Consider the following 18,211-nt stretch of genomic DNA (forward strand, 5'->3'; position numbering starts at 1 on the left):
TGGAAAATATTTATTACTGATAACAAGATTTTAACTGTGTATTTAATAGATAAAAACGCAAAAATAACAAATGACTAAATGAGTGCTAAAATATTTACAGTAATCAACTATAAGGTAGACATAGCGTGTTTTCTGCACCTTTCTTTCAAATTAAACACGCTATCCTTCACAAGAACCATTGATTTCGATTTTATTCATCATTTTCGGTAAATTAAAACAATTGTATTAATTGTTCTACATCTAATTTGGGAGTAAGAGTGCATCTTTAATATATTCTTGTAACCTTTTGTAAGGGCATTGTTTGCCGATAACTGATATACGAAATAAATTAACGAAATATCTTGCAGAGCCTAAAAAGCTTGCTTGTAACATACTCTGTCTGTACTCTTGTTAACGATATCAAAATGATATGGGATCGCAGGCATCCAAAATTTCTAAATCGTAAGTTCGATACTTTGAATATTTTTACGGTTAGTTGATACACTCTGTCTGTTCATATATAGCCATGTTCAAACAAAATGCGTGTGATTGGTTGTAATATAATGTAAAGGTGGGATTGTATATTCTTAAAGCTGCACTCTCACAGATTTACCGTTTTGACAACCTTTTTTTATTTTTAGTTATGGAACGAGCCAATTTATGCGTTGAGAGTCTGTGAGAGTGCAGCTTTAAGGGTTCTGACATACATGATTTTGTCTTGACGTGGATCTTTAACAATGCATACGCCCATGTTTAACAAATCTGTCTTATTTATTCATTTTTAAATCGACCATGTAACGCTCCATTGAGTGGTTCCAGTAGTTGGCTTAAAACACTTTTTATTGGCACTACATAACCAGTTCGTACAGCACGCAAATGACTAACGTCGTATTTCAAATTTGGCAATTCAGTTTACTATTTACGTGATCAAATCTATATCAAATAAGGTGTATGTAATCTTATTAACTTACAACTATGGTAATTTTTTGAAATGGGGCTCTGGTTTTGGTACGAAATTATTGTAAATATTGGACGCTATATCAATAACATATCAAATATCAAATATGTTTCTGTCGCTGTAAGTGATTAGTTGATATTATTTAACCTACATAGGAGGGTAGGTAAGAGCTAATATTTTCAAAAATATAAAACAAACTGTATGTTTTGAAATACTGATACTGAAAGGCGTTGTCAAATGACTCTTTTGCCGAGAAATAATGATACATGCAATACGAAACCAACTGGTGAATAAAATGTAGTTGATGAACTCCTTCGCAAACACATAATTTCCTCGATCAGAACGTGATGAAATTTCAATTGAGAATTGAGCTGAAACCGAAAGCAGCACTCTGAAAATGAATCTAAAGGTTAAAGTGCACAAACAAGTGTTTACCGTAAAATAAATAGACAATCGGTCTGTTAAGTGTTTCGATGTGTTAGTCATGTTAGAATTATTAAGCACACATGAACATTCAACTTAAAGGCCTCCGCAAAACAGCGTTGGCGGGGATTTATCAATGATTCTTTTTTCTTAAATTCGGAGGAATACTATTTTGCAAGGGTGATACGTACACCCTAAGGAACATGTTTGGCTGAATTAAAGCTGCACTCTCACAGATATATAACTTGACAAGTGTTTTTTTTTATTTTTTGTCTTGGATAGAGCATTTTTTGCGTAAATATCTGCAAACCAATGTAAGACAAACATTCAGATCGTAGATTTTCATATTTCCGTTCGAAAATTAGTGTTTTATGGCTTAAACCGTTACTAACGGTTTAAGAAAAATGCACAATTCATCAATTTTTAAACTTGAATATAAAAATCTGCGATCTAATGTTTTTGTCAGCAGTCTTATATAACTGGTTTCCATGGATTTCGCAAAAATTGGCTCGTTCCAAGACAAAAAATAAAAAAGTTGTCAAAACTTTCAATCTGTGAGAGTGCAGCTTTAAGTAACTTTTACAAAGAACCATTTTATCAAATATTTGTTGAATTTCAATTGCATTGTTCTTCCACAAGTCCACAACTTATTAAATCACGGCCACATCTTATTAAATCGTGGCTAGCAACTTGTGGTCTCAACTTATCTAATTGAGGCCACGACTTAATTTATCCATTCAAAATGGCCGTTTCACCATTCGGAACTCCTCGGCCATTTTTATCGAAAACAACCTCGGATGAATGCCGGTACATCAGTTGAAGTAGTTCGTATTTTTATTAATTATATCATTAATTAAATGTAGTGTTTTAATATTGAATTTATTGATCTAAGTTTAAATTGATTACCAGTCAAGTGTATTATTGCAAACATAATTAAATATCCCAAGAGTTAAGTCATAAAGTTTAACTGCTTAATAAAATTACTACGCGATCTACATGCAACGGACTTAAACGTACCACTTTTTGAGTATGTAAACCGTCCAAATACATCCGAGGTTGTTTTCGATAAAAATAACTGAGGGGTTCCGAATGCCGTTTCATCTGCGCCGCTTAATGGTAATATCAAAGAGACTGGACCTACCGAAATACGACTTATTACCGAAATACTAAGACAATTACCGAAAGACGCAAGAAATTTACCGAAAGACGCTAACTATCCTATTAATATCTTAATTAAACGTTTTGTAGCCAAAAATGACACAAATATATTTAGAAATATTGAATTTATTGACATTTTTTTTCTAATTTAGCCAGTAAGAGTTTTTTCCCGTCGCCAACCGAAAACGATCCGACGGTTAAGGTTGTTGTTGTGGTGACATCTTGTGTCCGGTCGCTCAATCCATTCGCCAAGTTTATTCGAAATAAAGCACATTCATTTTTAGTGCATGAATTAATTCGTATAATAGATGAATCATCGACAAAGCCGAGTTCTTTTATAGCATGATTATAATTGGTAATACGTTAAGATTTGAGGTTTCAAATATAAAATATAACTAATTCTTAAATTAAATAGTTCAGCTTGTTTGTGCTTAATGTATGCTTCTATGGATATGAGTATTCAACTCATTTGGATACTTCAGTCTTTGCTCAATATTCCAGTTTCGACTAGAGGGTTAAATGTCAGTATCATTGAAATTGATTAATGCACCAGTCAATTGTAACTTCTCCTCTAAAACAATAAAACCGTAACCAACACCCATGACTAAACATGGAAACTGTAACGTCAGTGAAACTGAGACTAGACAGGAAAAACTTGTGTTTGCTTTGTTAAAAAAAGCGCTTGTCTCCCCCATTGTGAGGTCGTAGGTGAGGAATAATCAATGATGAACATAAAATTCATACTTTTTGACTGCAGACAAACCAACATATGAGGTCATCTTCTTGTCATAAGCAACCTGCATACCAAGTATGAGGTTCCTGTGTCCAAGTATGGAGTTCCTGGGTCCAAGCGTGCATTAGTAATTTAGCGGAAACTACGTGTGACGTACGGACAAATGACCAACGAATCATTTTTCACCTGGAGGTCATTGTGACCTTGACATAATGCCCACACAATCAATAAGGGTCATCTACTTATCATGACCAACTATCACATCAAATACGAAGTTCCTGGGCCCAAGCGTTCTTAGTTATTGAGCGAAAACCGTTTGTTTTTCTCGCCTCAAGATAACCGCACCTTGACTTTTAACCTTCTGATCCCTAAACCAAAAAGGCTCATCAACTGGTCATGACCAACTGACATACCAAGTTTGAAGTTCCTGGATGCAAGCGTTCTTGAGTTATTGTGGGGGAAACCTTTTTTCACATCAATGTCACCGCGACCTTGACCTTTGACCTACTGATCTCAAAATCGAGGGGTCATCAACCTGTCATGACCAACTGGCATATCAATGTTCCTGTGTGTCCAAGCGTTCTATAGTGTTTTCAGCGGAAACGAAGTGTGACGAAAGGATGGTCATTTAAATCAGCGTTGACACTAAAATTGCGCCTGTGCATGTGCAAAAAGTAGGCGTGGTTATTTCCGCATGCGCAGTTGTAGCATTTTACTTAATCCTGAAGAGTCGTCTTCAGAAATAGGTATCGATTCTTCACAAATAAGAAACGAAACATTTTAAAAATCTAGCGCCCCTGATAAGCTGAGAATGAAGGACAAACACTAAATAGTCTTACTACCGTCGTGGAGTGTAAAATAAACGAATTTAACCAAACACACTTCATTCTCTAATCTATAATTGTGTAATAAAACACTTCATTAATTTCAATGAAAAATATGCGAAAGAAAACTTGATATTTATATTCACTCTGATACTATGGTTAGCCTGGTTGCTACTGGCATGGCTCTTGTGGTCATTTTCAATCTAGAGTATGTATATCTGGGTAATAGGTAACAAAACATATAGTTCACGTTTTGTCTTTGGGTTAGCTGAAAACGTTGTGCGTTCAACATCTTGAGGACAGAGTGTTGTAAGCAGATAAGTTGCATAAACTATTTTAATACGTGCCAAGTAAATGTCATCTGAGGGAATATTTGTTTTCAAAACTGTACTCATGGTCAAAATTTCACTGCTGTAGCTTCAAAATTAAGAAAGTAGGTCAAAAGGTCACAGTCAATATCATCCGAGGACAACATTGATATTTGTTTGTAAAACTTACACATGATACAAAGTTTATTGCTGTAGCTTCAAAAATAAGAAAGTAGGTCAAAAGGTCACAGTCAAGGTCATCCAAGGACAACATTGATGCTGGTTTGCAAAACTGTCCACATGGTCCATATTTCATTGATGTAGCTTTAAAAATAAAAAGTAGGTCAAAAGGTCAAAGTCAAGGTCATCCGAGGACAACATTGATGTGATGCTCGTTTGCAAAACTGTACACATGGTCCAAATTTCATTGCTGTAGCTTTAAAAATAAAAAAAAGTAGGTCAAAAGGGGTGGGGCCAGCTTTGGCCCCAGGGGCATAATTTCAACTGTTTTGCTAGACAGTCATCATATGATGCTCCACAACAAATATCAAAGGAATGAGCCTTGTGGTTTGAAACAAGAAGGTTTTGAAAGTTTTTCTTAAATAAGTCTGTAGGAAACTTGTGACTCCCGGGGCGGGGCAAGTTTTGACCACAGGGAAATCATTTGAACAACCATGGTAGTGGACCAATAAATTATGCCTTATTCAAAAAAGCAAGGGTCTGCCTTGCGGTTTCAGACAAAACAATTATCACACATTTTAACCAATTTAAGTATACCAAACCTGTGAACCCGGGGGCGTGGCCAGTAATGACCCCAGGGGCATAATTTGAACAAACATTCACAAGCAATTGTGTTTAGATGGATGCGCGAACGACAGACAATTCTTGTCTGATCTCATTCAACAAGCGCAAGGGAGTGTACTACATAAAACCAACTGCACAACCGATAAACAAGTTGTCTCCCTTTAATCCTAGACTTGGCTGTACATGTAGACTGGGCTAAAAAAAAAAAAATTCAAGGGGCATAGTCAATGCATGCATGGGCAGCTCTGGCTGGTTTTCGATAGGAACCGAGCTCTGACGGATATCTAAATACCGTACAAGTTTCATCGAGATACAATAAAAACTGTATGTGTTCCCAAGCAATTGTTTACAGACGCACTGGCGCACGGACGCACATACGACGTACACATTACCATCGCATAAGCTCTTCTGGCCAAAAAAAAAGAGCTAAAAAAACGAATACAACAAAATAAACAGAACACTCAAAATGCGGATATGTACACTTTATTATGTACATAATTTGTCATTTATAGTGACACATAATTATAAATATTATAATGCACATTTTTCATATTATTTTTCATGTAAACCCACCTAAATTTAACAAAGGACCAATCACTGCTCAATGGAATGACACATTTAGCACAGGTTGATGATGTCCGAAATAGACCTAACATAATACGTGTGTTTAAGCACTAAAATAATCAAATATTATGAGGTGAAAATTCACTCAAAATAATTCCCAAAAATATGTTATTTCCGACAATTGCAAAACTTAGTCTAAACACTCCTTAGTTTGAGTTTTGTTTAAATACCTCCTCCTTTTTCTTAAAACCTAGAATTGCACACATGTCACAGTAGTCAAAATGGTAACCCTTGCTCAAGGAGAGTGGTCAAAGTGAATCTTGTCCAATTTTGACAAATAAAGGGCTATTACTCTGGATATAGAGTTATATCACAATCTGGCTGTTGATTATGCCCATTAATATTGTAACCAAGGTTGGTAAAGATAAGAAATGATTAAATTAGAAGATGGCTGAAGAGAAAGTGGTAACATTTTGACAAATAAAGGGCAATAACTCTCAGAGTAATTAATATGTTTTAAATATTGATCATATACATGCCCATCAAAACTAAGGCCAAGTTTGGTAAAGATTGGATACAAATGCGAAAGTTAAAGTATGGAAATGAAGTGTGAGAGCATGGTTGAAATGGGATAACTTTGTCACTGTATGCTTCCCATGCTTTGCAGGCCTCAAAAACATCAACAGATCAGCTTATGAACAGGAGAACATGTATGGCTCTTCCATTCATTTTGTATATACATTCAATCAAGTTGAATGTCTCCTAATGAGCAATAGAGAACATGTAAAATGAGAGCACTACTCAAGTTTACAATTCTAACATTATAGGGTTTTAGCCAGGTTTTAAAGTGAAGGGTGCTTGCTGCCTAAGAGGGACATGGTGTTAAGGAAAAATCGGGCTGTAAAAAATTTGAACATTAAGCATTAGATAGAAAATGTTAGTTTTAATTGAAGCAATTTTAGGTTTTAACAGTCAAATATGTTAAATCTGTATGTATTTGCAATCCCATTTTAAGTCTTAATAAAAAATAAATAAGCATTCAATAATATGAAGGCAGAAAGTTACACATGTTGGCCTTGATGAGGGCAGAAGGAAGCCATCATAAAAGGGGCAGGGTGAAGCACCCTTCTATAACTCTTTGGCTAAAAACCCAACATTACCCACATAATATTCCAGCATCTGTCATTTCAAATAACACTAGACAATCACTCAACACAGTTAAACACCATCAGACACGCTTTTTATGAAATCCTGCAAAAATACTTGAACAACAAAATGTACAGCCATTCATAATAATCCGACTTTTGGATGTACAGATGCAAATTATCCTACATTACTCTTTCCTATTGGCTTTAATTATGGAAACAAGTCCAGCAATTTTAATCCCCAAGTCTGATCAATATTTGACCAGTCGGTCTCACAGGGTTGTGCTAAATGATAGTTACTCGAACTGCTGCACCACTGTTCTCAGTTCAAAGATAATTAAATGTAAAAATTTCAACAAAAATAATGTAATAACAATGACAATATAGTTTCTATCATCAACCATTATGCACAAGACCTGCACATCACAAATGTACCTAAGTTTTCTGAATGTCAGAGCGCCATTGTAAAGAAAGCAGGTATATATCGATCCAGTACAGCCTACTGCATGTTCGATAAAGCATCATAAACCAGGCCCTCTGACATGGCGCTACATTGTACCTTCACAACTGAACACTCTTTCTCAACATTTTGTTTCATGTTTTAGTAGTTTTCTATTTGACAAAAATAAATACATCTAGCTTGTCCCTGTTACACAATTTCGTATTTGTCAACATAAAAACACACTTCTGAGGAGTACTTGGCTGGTGAGTCGTCTTCTAAGAGTCGCAAGTCGCTAATCTGAAGAAAAGGTAAAAGGGAAACGTAAACTTTCTTTTACGTTGTAATAATGAACTCATAAAACAAAAAACATATTGATTTTCGATTTCAGAAGGTCAAAGGTCGTAGAAACCTTGAACTTTATAAGCCTTTCCAATCAAATTGTGTATACTTGAACCTATGGTCCTTAGACTTGGTGGAGAGGTTATATCTGACATGCTGACTCCTTAAATAACCTCACAGACATTTAATTTGAAATGTCTAATTGGATGGTATACATGTTTTACAAACATCTCTTGATATATCTTACAGTTATTTCCATAATTCCAAGTGGTCTGCCTCAACTTAAAATAAAATGTGTGTTTTTTAATAAGTTCCTGTCATCATTTCAATAAAGAAATATAAAATGAGCTGAACTTTTGGTACTTCTTCACTCTCTAAGACTGAAGGTTATGACAACTGATTTTTTTTTTGTCTTTGAACAAGCAAATTTATGCGAAAAAGCATGATAACGAGTAATATAAGACTGCTGACAAAAAATTAGATCGCAGATTTTTTATTATTAAGTTAAACAAGAGCTGTCACAGAGACAGCCCGCTCAACTACTCCGCCGCTTATCAGTGTATGGATTGAAAAGCATGGATCACTGTTAGATTAGATTTCAATGCAATACATGATGTGCTGAGATATTTACATAAATTGAATTGGAAAACATTTGAGGTGGTACGCAAACTTTAACGTAAATTCTAAGTCGAAAAAGGGGCATTATACTGTCAAAATGCTTGATACAGTGACCACCCCATGTGTACAGGTTGGGGCATGTTGGTGAACAAGCTTGTGAAGTTTCAAAGTCAGATGTTAATGGACTTTGAAAATATTTGAGGTGGTACACAAACTTTGACGTCAATTTTAAGTAGAAAAAGCGGCATAATTTTGTCAAAATGCTTGATAGAGTTACCTCCTCCTGCGACAGCTTGGGGGCATGATGGTGAACAGTGTGCGAAGTTTCAAAGCCAGATGTCAATGGACTTTGAAAATATTTGAGGTTCGACGCAAACTTTTACGAAAATTCTAAGTAGAAAAAGGGGCATAATTTTGTCAAAATGCTTGATAGAGTTGCCTCCTTCTGTGTACAGGTTGGGGGCATGATGTTAAACAAGTGTGCAAAGTTTCAAAGCCATATGTTAATGGACTTTGAAAATATTTGAGGTGGTACGCAAACTTTAACATAAGTAGTTACGCCGACACCGACGCTCAGGTGACTAGGATAGCTCTCCTTATTCTTCGAAAATTCGAGCTAAAAATTTTAAGCATCTTCTTAAACCGTTAGTAACACTTTAAGCCATTAAACATTAATTTTCGAAAGGAAATATAGAAAATCTGAGATCTGATCTTTTGCCAGCAGTCTTTTATCATTGGTTTGCAGATATTTACGCAAAAATTTGCTCACTACAAGACAAAAAATAAAAAAATTGTAAAAACGGTAAATCTGTGAGAGTGCAGCTTTTAATCAAAACTCAACTCACCTGTATATCACAATAAGATTTCTTTGAAACAAATGACACGTTAACAGGGAAGAAGTCATCTGGGTGGCCGCTGACAGAGAATTCCATACTTCCGGACTTGTTGGAAGCGTCGATGACGGGCAAGGTCCAGTGGAGCTGGTTCTTGCGACTGTCGTACGTGTAGTCACCATCACAGTCCCCCACAACCGGCGCCCCAACACCAGATCTACAGGGATACACACATATATTCGTGTTATTAAGTCTTACAGTTTAGTTTAGAAACCCAGTGGGCATCAAAATAAAACAAATTTTTGAAAGTCAGCATTTAATTCTATGATGGCAGAAGGTGCACATGCTCATCTCCATGAGGGCAGACTATCAAAAAATGACATGGTATCCTTTCATAACTCTTTTTTTAAGCTAGGTATATGCAGGAATATATACTGATTCATTTTAGCTCGATTGTGACGAAAGCCGATAGCTAATAGAATCACTCTTGGGTCCTTTTCCTCGCCAGAAACCAGTACTATGTCGGTTTTGAGAGGGCATGAGAAAGGACCCCTTATGTGGTTCGAACCCACAACCTCTTGGGTGAGAGTTGGACACCTATACCACTAGACCACTCTCACTCTAGCTATATATATATATGCATTCAGAAAGAAGACAAATCCAAGCAGGGAGTTTCCCTGTATTACTACTCACGGTATGGGGATGGTGATTTGAACATCATTCAGCTCCAGGTCTTCTTGTTCGAGCTCATATTCAATGTTCACGTCACAGCCACTGCCACTCTCATTCGGCCAGCAATTGACTGCAAAACACACAGATATCATGTTCAACCACATTCAATACACTGATGGGGGAAAGCTCCTTTATTTGATGCCACTTATATCAAAATAAAGCCATTTTGAGTTCACCTCTTAACTTGCACTTACGGGAAGTTATACTAAAACACATCCCTTTGTTAACAACTGGAGGGTCAAAAGACAAGAAAAGACAAAGGTTTATTGTCATATAGCCATACACAAGGCGGCTGCCAAAGGGCGAGCTGGGCTCTACATGGCTAAGTATAAAGTGGCTGCCAACTGTTAGCCGGCTGTCAATTGCCAGCTGGCTGCCAACTGTTAACTCGCAACAGGCTGCCAGCTGGCTGCCAACTGTAAGCTGGCTGTCCCCTGACACAAGAATATAAGTGAACATATCTAAAATACAATTTGTGTGTGTGTGTGTGCACAAAACATATATCAGTAATCAAAATTTCTAGTCTAAAGACAGTACACTTAACTATTATTTTTATTCCTTTTTAAAGAATCTATTATAACCGTAGATGATAACCTTACTGTTAATAATTATTATTATAATCTACTTTGTAATAAACCGAATAAAGACTAGGCAAGTTTTAACTTTTCATAACATCTGTAGTTAGTACAAGCTATATTTTGTTGTCTCGGACTACAAAACTCTTCAGGACCTGTTTTGAGCCTAACCAAGAACAAATTAATCATCAGTATATATATGTGCTGGTAGATTACATACTAGACAGAGGCATGAAGGACTCGTCCTGAGTGGTGAAGCGCCATTTCAACACACCAATGTCCTGACCAATCGGGAACGGCTTCTCAGGATTTTTTAAGCCAATCACAGACTGGGATGCAAACATCTTCTTGTCTATGTTTGGATGTGTCTACAATAACAAGAAAACAGTATTATTGCGAAAATTCTAAACTAAAATATATACACACAAAATCCCATCTCCAGATCATTCTACATATTCAGTGAATACAATATTTTCATTGATAAACAACAAAATGCAGCTTCTGCGTGCCATATGATAAAAACTAACTAAAATATGACAAATAAAACATAAAACATGGATTTGCACATAAGTAAAACTCTTAATTCGAACATAAGCACTGTTAAGCAAATGCTCAGTTGTTAAAGTTTTTCGTTATAAAAGGGCATATTTATCAATTATTAAAGCCTTAGTTTTCGGCCTTGCTGTACACTATGAGTACCATATTTCATTGGAATATCTTATTGGAAAAGTTTGTTATTCATGGCAAACGTTCTCGATTTTGCACTCGGACTTAGAGGATCGCTAAACCACCGAAAACACCACAGCTATGACAATGTCTTCGCAAAACAGACAAGCTTAAACAAGGTTTCACACAAGATATAACCAACCAACCTGCAGGCTTATGCCTTTTTTATCATTGTTGATGACATGTAGGACAGATCTAGCAAGTTTCTCATCATTAACCTTCAGCTTGATTATACCGTGCAGCTCGAGGGCCTGTAGCCCACCATCTCTACCCGCTGTAACATTGATGCTTTCTTCCACTCGAATGTGTACACTGAAACCCAGGCAAAATATATGATAGGATAAGAGATCCTGAAAATTAGTATTGAGTATGAAGGCTTTCGGCAGTATACAGGTTGAGTATCATGAAACCCTGCTGAACTTTGTTTTCAAGTCATTAATACCCATTTCAAGGCATTTATATTATTTTAATTACAAATGCTGGGCAAATATATAGTAAGAGATCAGATAATGAAGGATCTGAGTTATAAATTCAGGATTACTCCTGAGTTCATCAGGCCTGAGTATTGTGAAGCATTTGACAACTCTTTGTGACATTAACTTGCACCGTTAACAATGGGTCAATGCTGCTCAAACTGGCAACTTAATTCTATTATATATAAAGGAGAAACAGTCAAGAACACTGCAAACAATGTGTTTTTTAGCTATGGTCAACATATTTGCACAACAACAAGGAAGACACATGAAAACAAGGTTATGATAATATTTGTACTTTTTATCCTTGAAAAAAACATCTGAGCTAAAATTCACATTGACTTCAGACCTCCAGCTAGCTCTAAAATAGCAGGGTGGGGCATCCCCAATGCCCTTTTCTGGCAGCAGACTTTTTACTATATAAGAAAAAAATCTATACAAAATGTTGACACTAAAGTAAAGAAAGCAGATATGTGTATTTATAAACTATTAGTAATGGAAGTATTTACAACGCATATTCCATAAAAATTGAACATTGGTCCTTGCAAGTACACATTAAGGCTCTTTCAATGGGCATCAAGTGTCCTTTCTGACCTAGCACCATGCCCTTTTCAAATCGTGGCTGGAGCACTGGCTTTTAGATCGCTGAGTCAAACAGACACATATAGAAAAGAGCATTTGGATGAAGACCCTTTAATATTTAAAGCAATGTCTGAGAGAAAAATTCAACAAGCCCTGATATATTCAATTCAGAATTTGAGCAGGCCTAGAAAGCACTCTACCAGCTTTCTACCAGCACAGGGTCAGAGGTTTGTGCTTAATTTGAACATAACCATAACAGTGTCAGTTAGTATCTAGAAATTGCCTACCCTTCTTGGTTTGCTGCAGGCGTTGCTACCTTGGCCATTGCTTTGTTAGTTGACTGGTTAACACTGGTGACTTCTGAAAGAGGCATTTCAGGAGCACATGTTAAATCGAATATCTTTGCAGTAACAACATAAAAACTATACATGTAAAGCTGATTTAACCTATGAAAATCATACAGAAAATATTATTTACATTTAAACAGCTCTAGGTAGTTCTCCTTGCGAATATGAGATATTTCTCGACTTGAATCATTGTTTTAATTATCAACCTTAAGAAATGCATGTTTTTTTTATGATTTTGTTAGGTTCTTTTTGTTTAAAACATTTAAGAAGGCTGAAACCCTACCAGTCAGATAACACAAAATATAACGATCAATTTGGTATGGCCTTATATATATATATATATATATATATGACGTCGTCTGCAAAAATTAGTCCTGTTGAGGTATTCATGTTAACAACAACAATGTTAAACAAGAGATTAGATTACAAAACAAACAGATAATGATGTGTAAAATTAAATTAAAGAACCTTTTTGAAGATCGTGTTCAATATAGATGATTGCCTGCTTATGAGGCACGACACCTAGCAACAATGAATCAGTCACATGACTTATTTTTCGCTGACAACGTCACAAATACTCATTATAGATAAAATCACATGTTTCTCTGACAATGTTTATTAAATCTCGCGAGAAACATACTTTCTCCCTCAGACTGCAGCTGGCCCACAAAAGAGTCGACATCCTGCTTCCGACTCTTCAGGTTCAGCGCTTTGCCCTTGCCTGCCGGACGGCTGTAAACACAATACACCATAACAGTGACTATCATACAAATATTTTGAATTGAACTCTTGGATAAAGAGCAATACAAGAAATAAGCTCTAGAACCCTACATGTTATGCTAAAAAGCCTGTGATTTCTAAAAATGACCCCTTTACACAGTTTTGCCTACGAAGATTATTGTTTTTTAACAATTCAGTGATTTCTGACTTCACAAACATTGTAAGGTAACAAACAAGTAAATTATTTCTGAACAAGCTCAAGAAACCTTCAAGGCTTGACAGGGTTTTTCCAAGGATTTTCAGATAGGGATCCTGTGACCATGCTTGAAAATTTAAAGAGCTCTGGCAATTATACATGGTCCTGGTATACGGTAAGAACACTCCAAATGGGCGCCCCTTGCTCGATTTGTTTTTTAATCAGAGCAAGGATGTTACTATTGTTTCAATCTATAGAATAATAGGAGTAAACACATACCTGGGAGGATTGTATGCAGGTTTGACTGGCTCCATTGGGGTGGTGTCAATGATACTGGTGGTATCGCTGCCGCGGTTGAATGATGAGCTCCCAAACCCACCACTGCCCAGTCCCGCCGCCCGTCCACTACGCTCTGCATCTTGGCGCTGCCTGGCAAGCTCCTTCGCTTTCTTTCGCATCTGGTCCTTCGCCTCTTTTTCTTGAGTCTGTTATAAACATTTTGCATCAATTTATGTTAACTTCACAGAGAGTTCCATTTAATTTGTCCGCAATATACACAAAACTTTCTACACGAAATCTGACTGTTCAAAAGCCACAAATTGTCCCAATGGGCTGATTCTTCAGAACTTTGTTTTTTAATAATGTAACAATGCCATTGTCGTCAACATACTTAACTTCCAAATAATTAATATTAGAAAGCTTCATAGACGCACTTGCCATCTACAGATTTTACAAGTACTGAGAAGCCTGTTTTAACCGTGTTTATTTTATCCCTTTATATCCGCCCTTCATGCAATAGTTCACCTTAAAAAGATGATGATGATGCTATTTAAAACATTGTTAATTACAACAAAGTAATGAACAATTGACCCAATGGGAGTTACTGCAACACCTATTTATTTATTCAGGTATGACAAGGCTTGTAACGCCTAACCTACCTGTCTGACAGCCATGAACACTTTCTCCTCGTGGGAGTCCATCTCTGTAAAGGTTCTGATCTGGGCTAGGTTGACATTTTCACGGTATCCAAGAGCAACAATCTCGTCAAAGGCAAAAATCAGCTGGAACGCTTGATCAACAATGTCACTCTCTTCTAGATTTCTGCAGTATTCTGGTATCTGTGAAACAAACATTAATGTAAGGACTATACAGAGTTTTATTTCTGTACCTATTTACCGAAATATTTCTAGAATAGTTGAAGCCCAAAATTATACATACACATTCTGGTTTCACCAGCTAATCTTCCAGTAAAAAACAACATATTTTTCTAATAAGACTTATTTTAATACAGAAATATCAGAATCATTGATCTGTGGCATGAATTTGCAATAGCTTAAATATAACATTATTTGTACCAGCATGGGAAAATGCAGTTATGTGGATTTCATGTGGCCTTTGGGTTAAATTAGCACAAGCCCAAACTGGGTAAATGTTAGCTTGCTTGCTAAAATTCTGAATTTCATATAGCAGGGCTTGTTACAATTCAGATTTGGTCATCCAAAATTCTGATTTTGATGACTGTGAGACAGCCTTAAATTTTACAAAAATTAAAGAAATAGGTGATTAATACAGAGCTACAATGAATTGGGTACTGGTAAATTATAATCAGAATTTTTTCAAATGTGAATTGGGCTTCCTGTAGTTTGTATATAATTTACGAAAGCTGAATCCTGTTTTGAGAAATTCTTTGCTTTTTGTTTACACATGATTCTAAAAACAATAGCCTCTTTGACAAAAATGAATTGGGTAAATGCCCCAAAAAGCAGCCTGATGTTCCTCTCAGTCTGTATATTAGTGATATACATATTGCATACAGACCACTGTCAATGAGCATTAAACAAATTTACCACTCTAGCAAACAGCCGAAGTGTTTCTAGATCCTCCAGTATGTTGCTGGCTTTTGTTGTGATGAGGAGCATGTACAGTTTTTCCAGAGGTTGATACACATATCTCACACTTTCAGTCTCAACAAATGTGTGCTGTTTTCCGGTGTTCATCAATTTTGGGAAGGCAGCAAGAAGGCCCTCTATTCTGGATCTATTCATTTCAACAAACTGGCGGGATATGATGGCTGGAAGGCAATGTTTTAAGTATAAGATGTATATCTCTCAGATCTGAACCACTGCAATGGTTTTCTTATTGTTGAAAGCAATAAATATCATACCTTTTATTTCCTGTTACATAATTACGATTTCCCTTATAATTTTCAGTCCAGATAGTTCTGATTATATTCATTTCAATAGTGAATATTTACACCTCAACTTCCGTTCCTTAAATGAACTGCCTTTCGGCAATTGCGTTCATCAATCGATGAACGCAACATCTTCGGATATGTTCGGATCGTAATTCATTGCATAACAATATACATGAAATCTACTGATCTTGTTATTGGTTGTATTGTGTCTGCAGGTCCCATAAAATATAGATCAACATTTTTAAAAGTGTAAGTTTATTATATTTTAAATATATTGGTACCAGAATTGTTTTAATTTTACGTTTTAAAGTGATTTCAAGTGGTTGATCTTTTTCCGCATTATTGTGACGTCATTTGAAAAAAAATGTTTCTGGTTATAGTCGGGTCATTCTATTTACAGAATGGGTAAGAACGGATTACTGAAAGGTTTTCTTAAATGAAATGAAGTATTTTTTTAACAATTCTTGAATGAAATAATGAACTATTGGTGTAAATATAAGGAATGAATTGCGGGGTTGATGTCAATATCGGGGATATGAACGCAATTGGGTTGGTCAAAGTACGCGTGGAGTCCTTCGGACTCCACATACATTGACCAGCCCAATTGCGTTCATACCCCGATAATGACATCAACCCCGCAATTATTCCTTAAGTGTCACCTTAAAAGTTGTGTAAAAACTTATATACGTTTATGTCTATCAGGTATCTTTACATCACACTGAATTCTATCACAAAAGTGGTGATACTAATTTTTCTCTGTATATTAAAAAAATCAACATAAATATATATATATATATATATATAATTTGGAACTATTTCTAGTGCTGTATATTGCATGACACCTTACCTTTCCCGCCTTTGTTGCACACTGCTGCCGCCAGCAGTACCTGTAAGCGAAAACTTAACATTTATAAAATAAGAAAATAGACTACTACAGCAGTACCTGTAAACGAAAACACAACATTTATAAAATAAGAAAATAGACTACTGCACTGTACAAAACAATTCTTCATCAGAGTCACAAACTCTTAATGACTCTTCATAATCAAAATAAAGGAACTTTTCTCAGAAAGATTTTGCCACAAAGTTGACATCAATATTGACAGTTTAGATCAGAACAATAATCAGAATTTACATTTGATTTTTTGCTTTAATAAATATTGAAAAACTTACAGTAACAGCTCATTGAAAAGGTTAATTTTATATTAAACTATAATGACATTCTAATAACTTTCAACTATCTCTGGGTCCTGTCAGTGGTTTGAGAATAGGTGAGCGATATACGGCCTAAGTGGTTAACCTTATCGCAATATACATAATGTAGTTTTCAGGAGATTCCGTAATCGATCAAATTTCATGTTATGATAAAGTTTATGCATTTATAATTCTGACATATGTGTCAAGGTATATCTTATTTGTTTTAGTTTTGTTCAAGACCAAATTTAAATCCCTAAATCGCTGACCTATCCTCATACCAATGTGGGTCCTGTCAAAACATCATGTTTACCTTACCCCACCCACTATGCCACTTTTTCAGGACACAATCATTACCATGTTTATCATAACGGTCTGCTTGCTGTAAACATCAGGAAACACAAAACAATGCGTTGAATTAAATTATTGTGTTTAAAGAGTATACACTTACCATTTTGCAACGACTGTTCGAATAGTTCTTGAATTCTGCAAAACTCGTTGATTATTCGCCGACACTTCTCAGCCACGTCAAGAAGTGCGATTCCTACGCCAAAAGAAAAATAATGAAAACGACCATGAGAAATACTTATATAAAATATAGAACTCATATTTAAGCAATCTAAACTAATATGTAAAATAAATCCAAACTTACACATACATTATACGAAAAAAGAACATGTAAAGTAAAGAACTAATTTACAGAGACAAACCGGAAGTCAATAGCTCAATCCACCGTGTTTCGGAAGTTGTCAAATTTTGTACAAAACACTACCGCATTGCAAACCAGCTAAGGACACAAAAAACACACAGCGGTTGCTTCCCCTGTAACTCTATCTCTGTACAGTAAAATTACATTGCAAATGTATACGAAATAGGTGTTCTTTAATGTAAAATAGTTGTGTTTAGTTTGTGGTATGATTTTCATATTAAATGGAGGATGAAAGTAAAATAACAAAAAAAACATTTAGAAAATCACACGTTCCTAAAGGAAATTTGACTGCAGAGCAAAATACTAGTAAATCTATCACTAAAATGTATTCTTGAAGTCTGTTCAGCGTCGAGATAGCTAAGGGTGGTTTATAAAGGTACGAGGAAAAAAACAGACATGTAAAATGTATGATGAATATTATTGGTCCAAGATGTACATGTATGTGCCAGTATCATTCGATAATATAATGGAATGAATACTCTGACAAAATGTGGTGTGTATATGAAGATCATGAAAATGAAGATGTACACATTTTCATAGGATGAAAAACAAATTCAAACTTTTTTGAAAATTTAGCACCTTTAGCTCGATTTACAGTTCGACATAAAGTATAAAGAAATTGTGTGAACTGGGTC

At 35.6% G+C, this 18,211-nt stretch overlaps 1 protein-coding gene across 1 annotated transcript; it reads right to left on the reverse strand.

The window, feature by feature from the left end:
* Positions 1 to 5,654: 5,654 nt before the first annotated feature.
* On the reverse strand, positions 5,655 to 17,411 carry LOC128233615 (coatomer subunit delta-like). Its single transcript, XM_052947376.1, has 12 exons — positions 17,319 to 17,411; positions 16,521 to 16,560; positions 15,327 to 15,550; positions 14,418 to 14,597; positions 13,759 to 13,964; positions 13,204 to 13,295; positions 12,504 to 12,576; positions 11,308 to 11,473; positions 10,656 to 10,803; positions 9,822 to 9,930; positions 9,141 to 9,345; positions 5,655 to 7,635 (listed from the first exon to the last, which is right to left on the reverse strand). The coding sequence occupies exons 1-12, from the start codon at positions 17,319 to 17,321 to the stop codon at positions 7,546 to 7,548; spliced, it is 1,536 nt and encodes a 511-aa protein (XP_052803336.1). The 5' UTR covers positions 17,322 to 17,411; the 3' UTR covers positions 5,655 to 7,545.
* Positions 17,412 to 18,211: the final 800 nt, after the last annotated feature.

Source organism: Mya arenaria, chromosome 5, assembly GCF_026914265.1.
Source record: "Mya arenaria isolate MELC-2E11 chromosome 5, ASM2691426v1".
NCBI classification, from domain to species: domain Eukaryota; kingdom Metazoa; phylum Mollusca; class Bivalvia; order Myida; family Myidae; genus Mya; species Mya arenaria.

Excerpts from the sequence above, each read along its gene's own strand:
- LOC128233615 (XM_052947376.1), bottom strand. Across the intron at positions 15,551-16,520 it reads GTGCAACAAAGGCGGGAAAG|CCATCATATCCCGCCAGTTT; the intron begins GTAAGGTGTCAT and ends ATTGCCTTCCAG. Across the intron at positions 11,474-12,503 it reads CCTGCAGCAAACCAAGAAGG|TGTACACATTCGAGTGGAAG; the intron begins GTAGGCAATTTC and ends CCTGGGTTTCAG.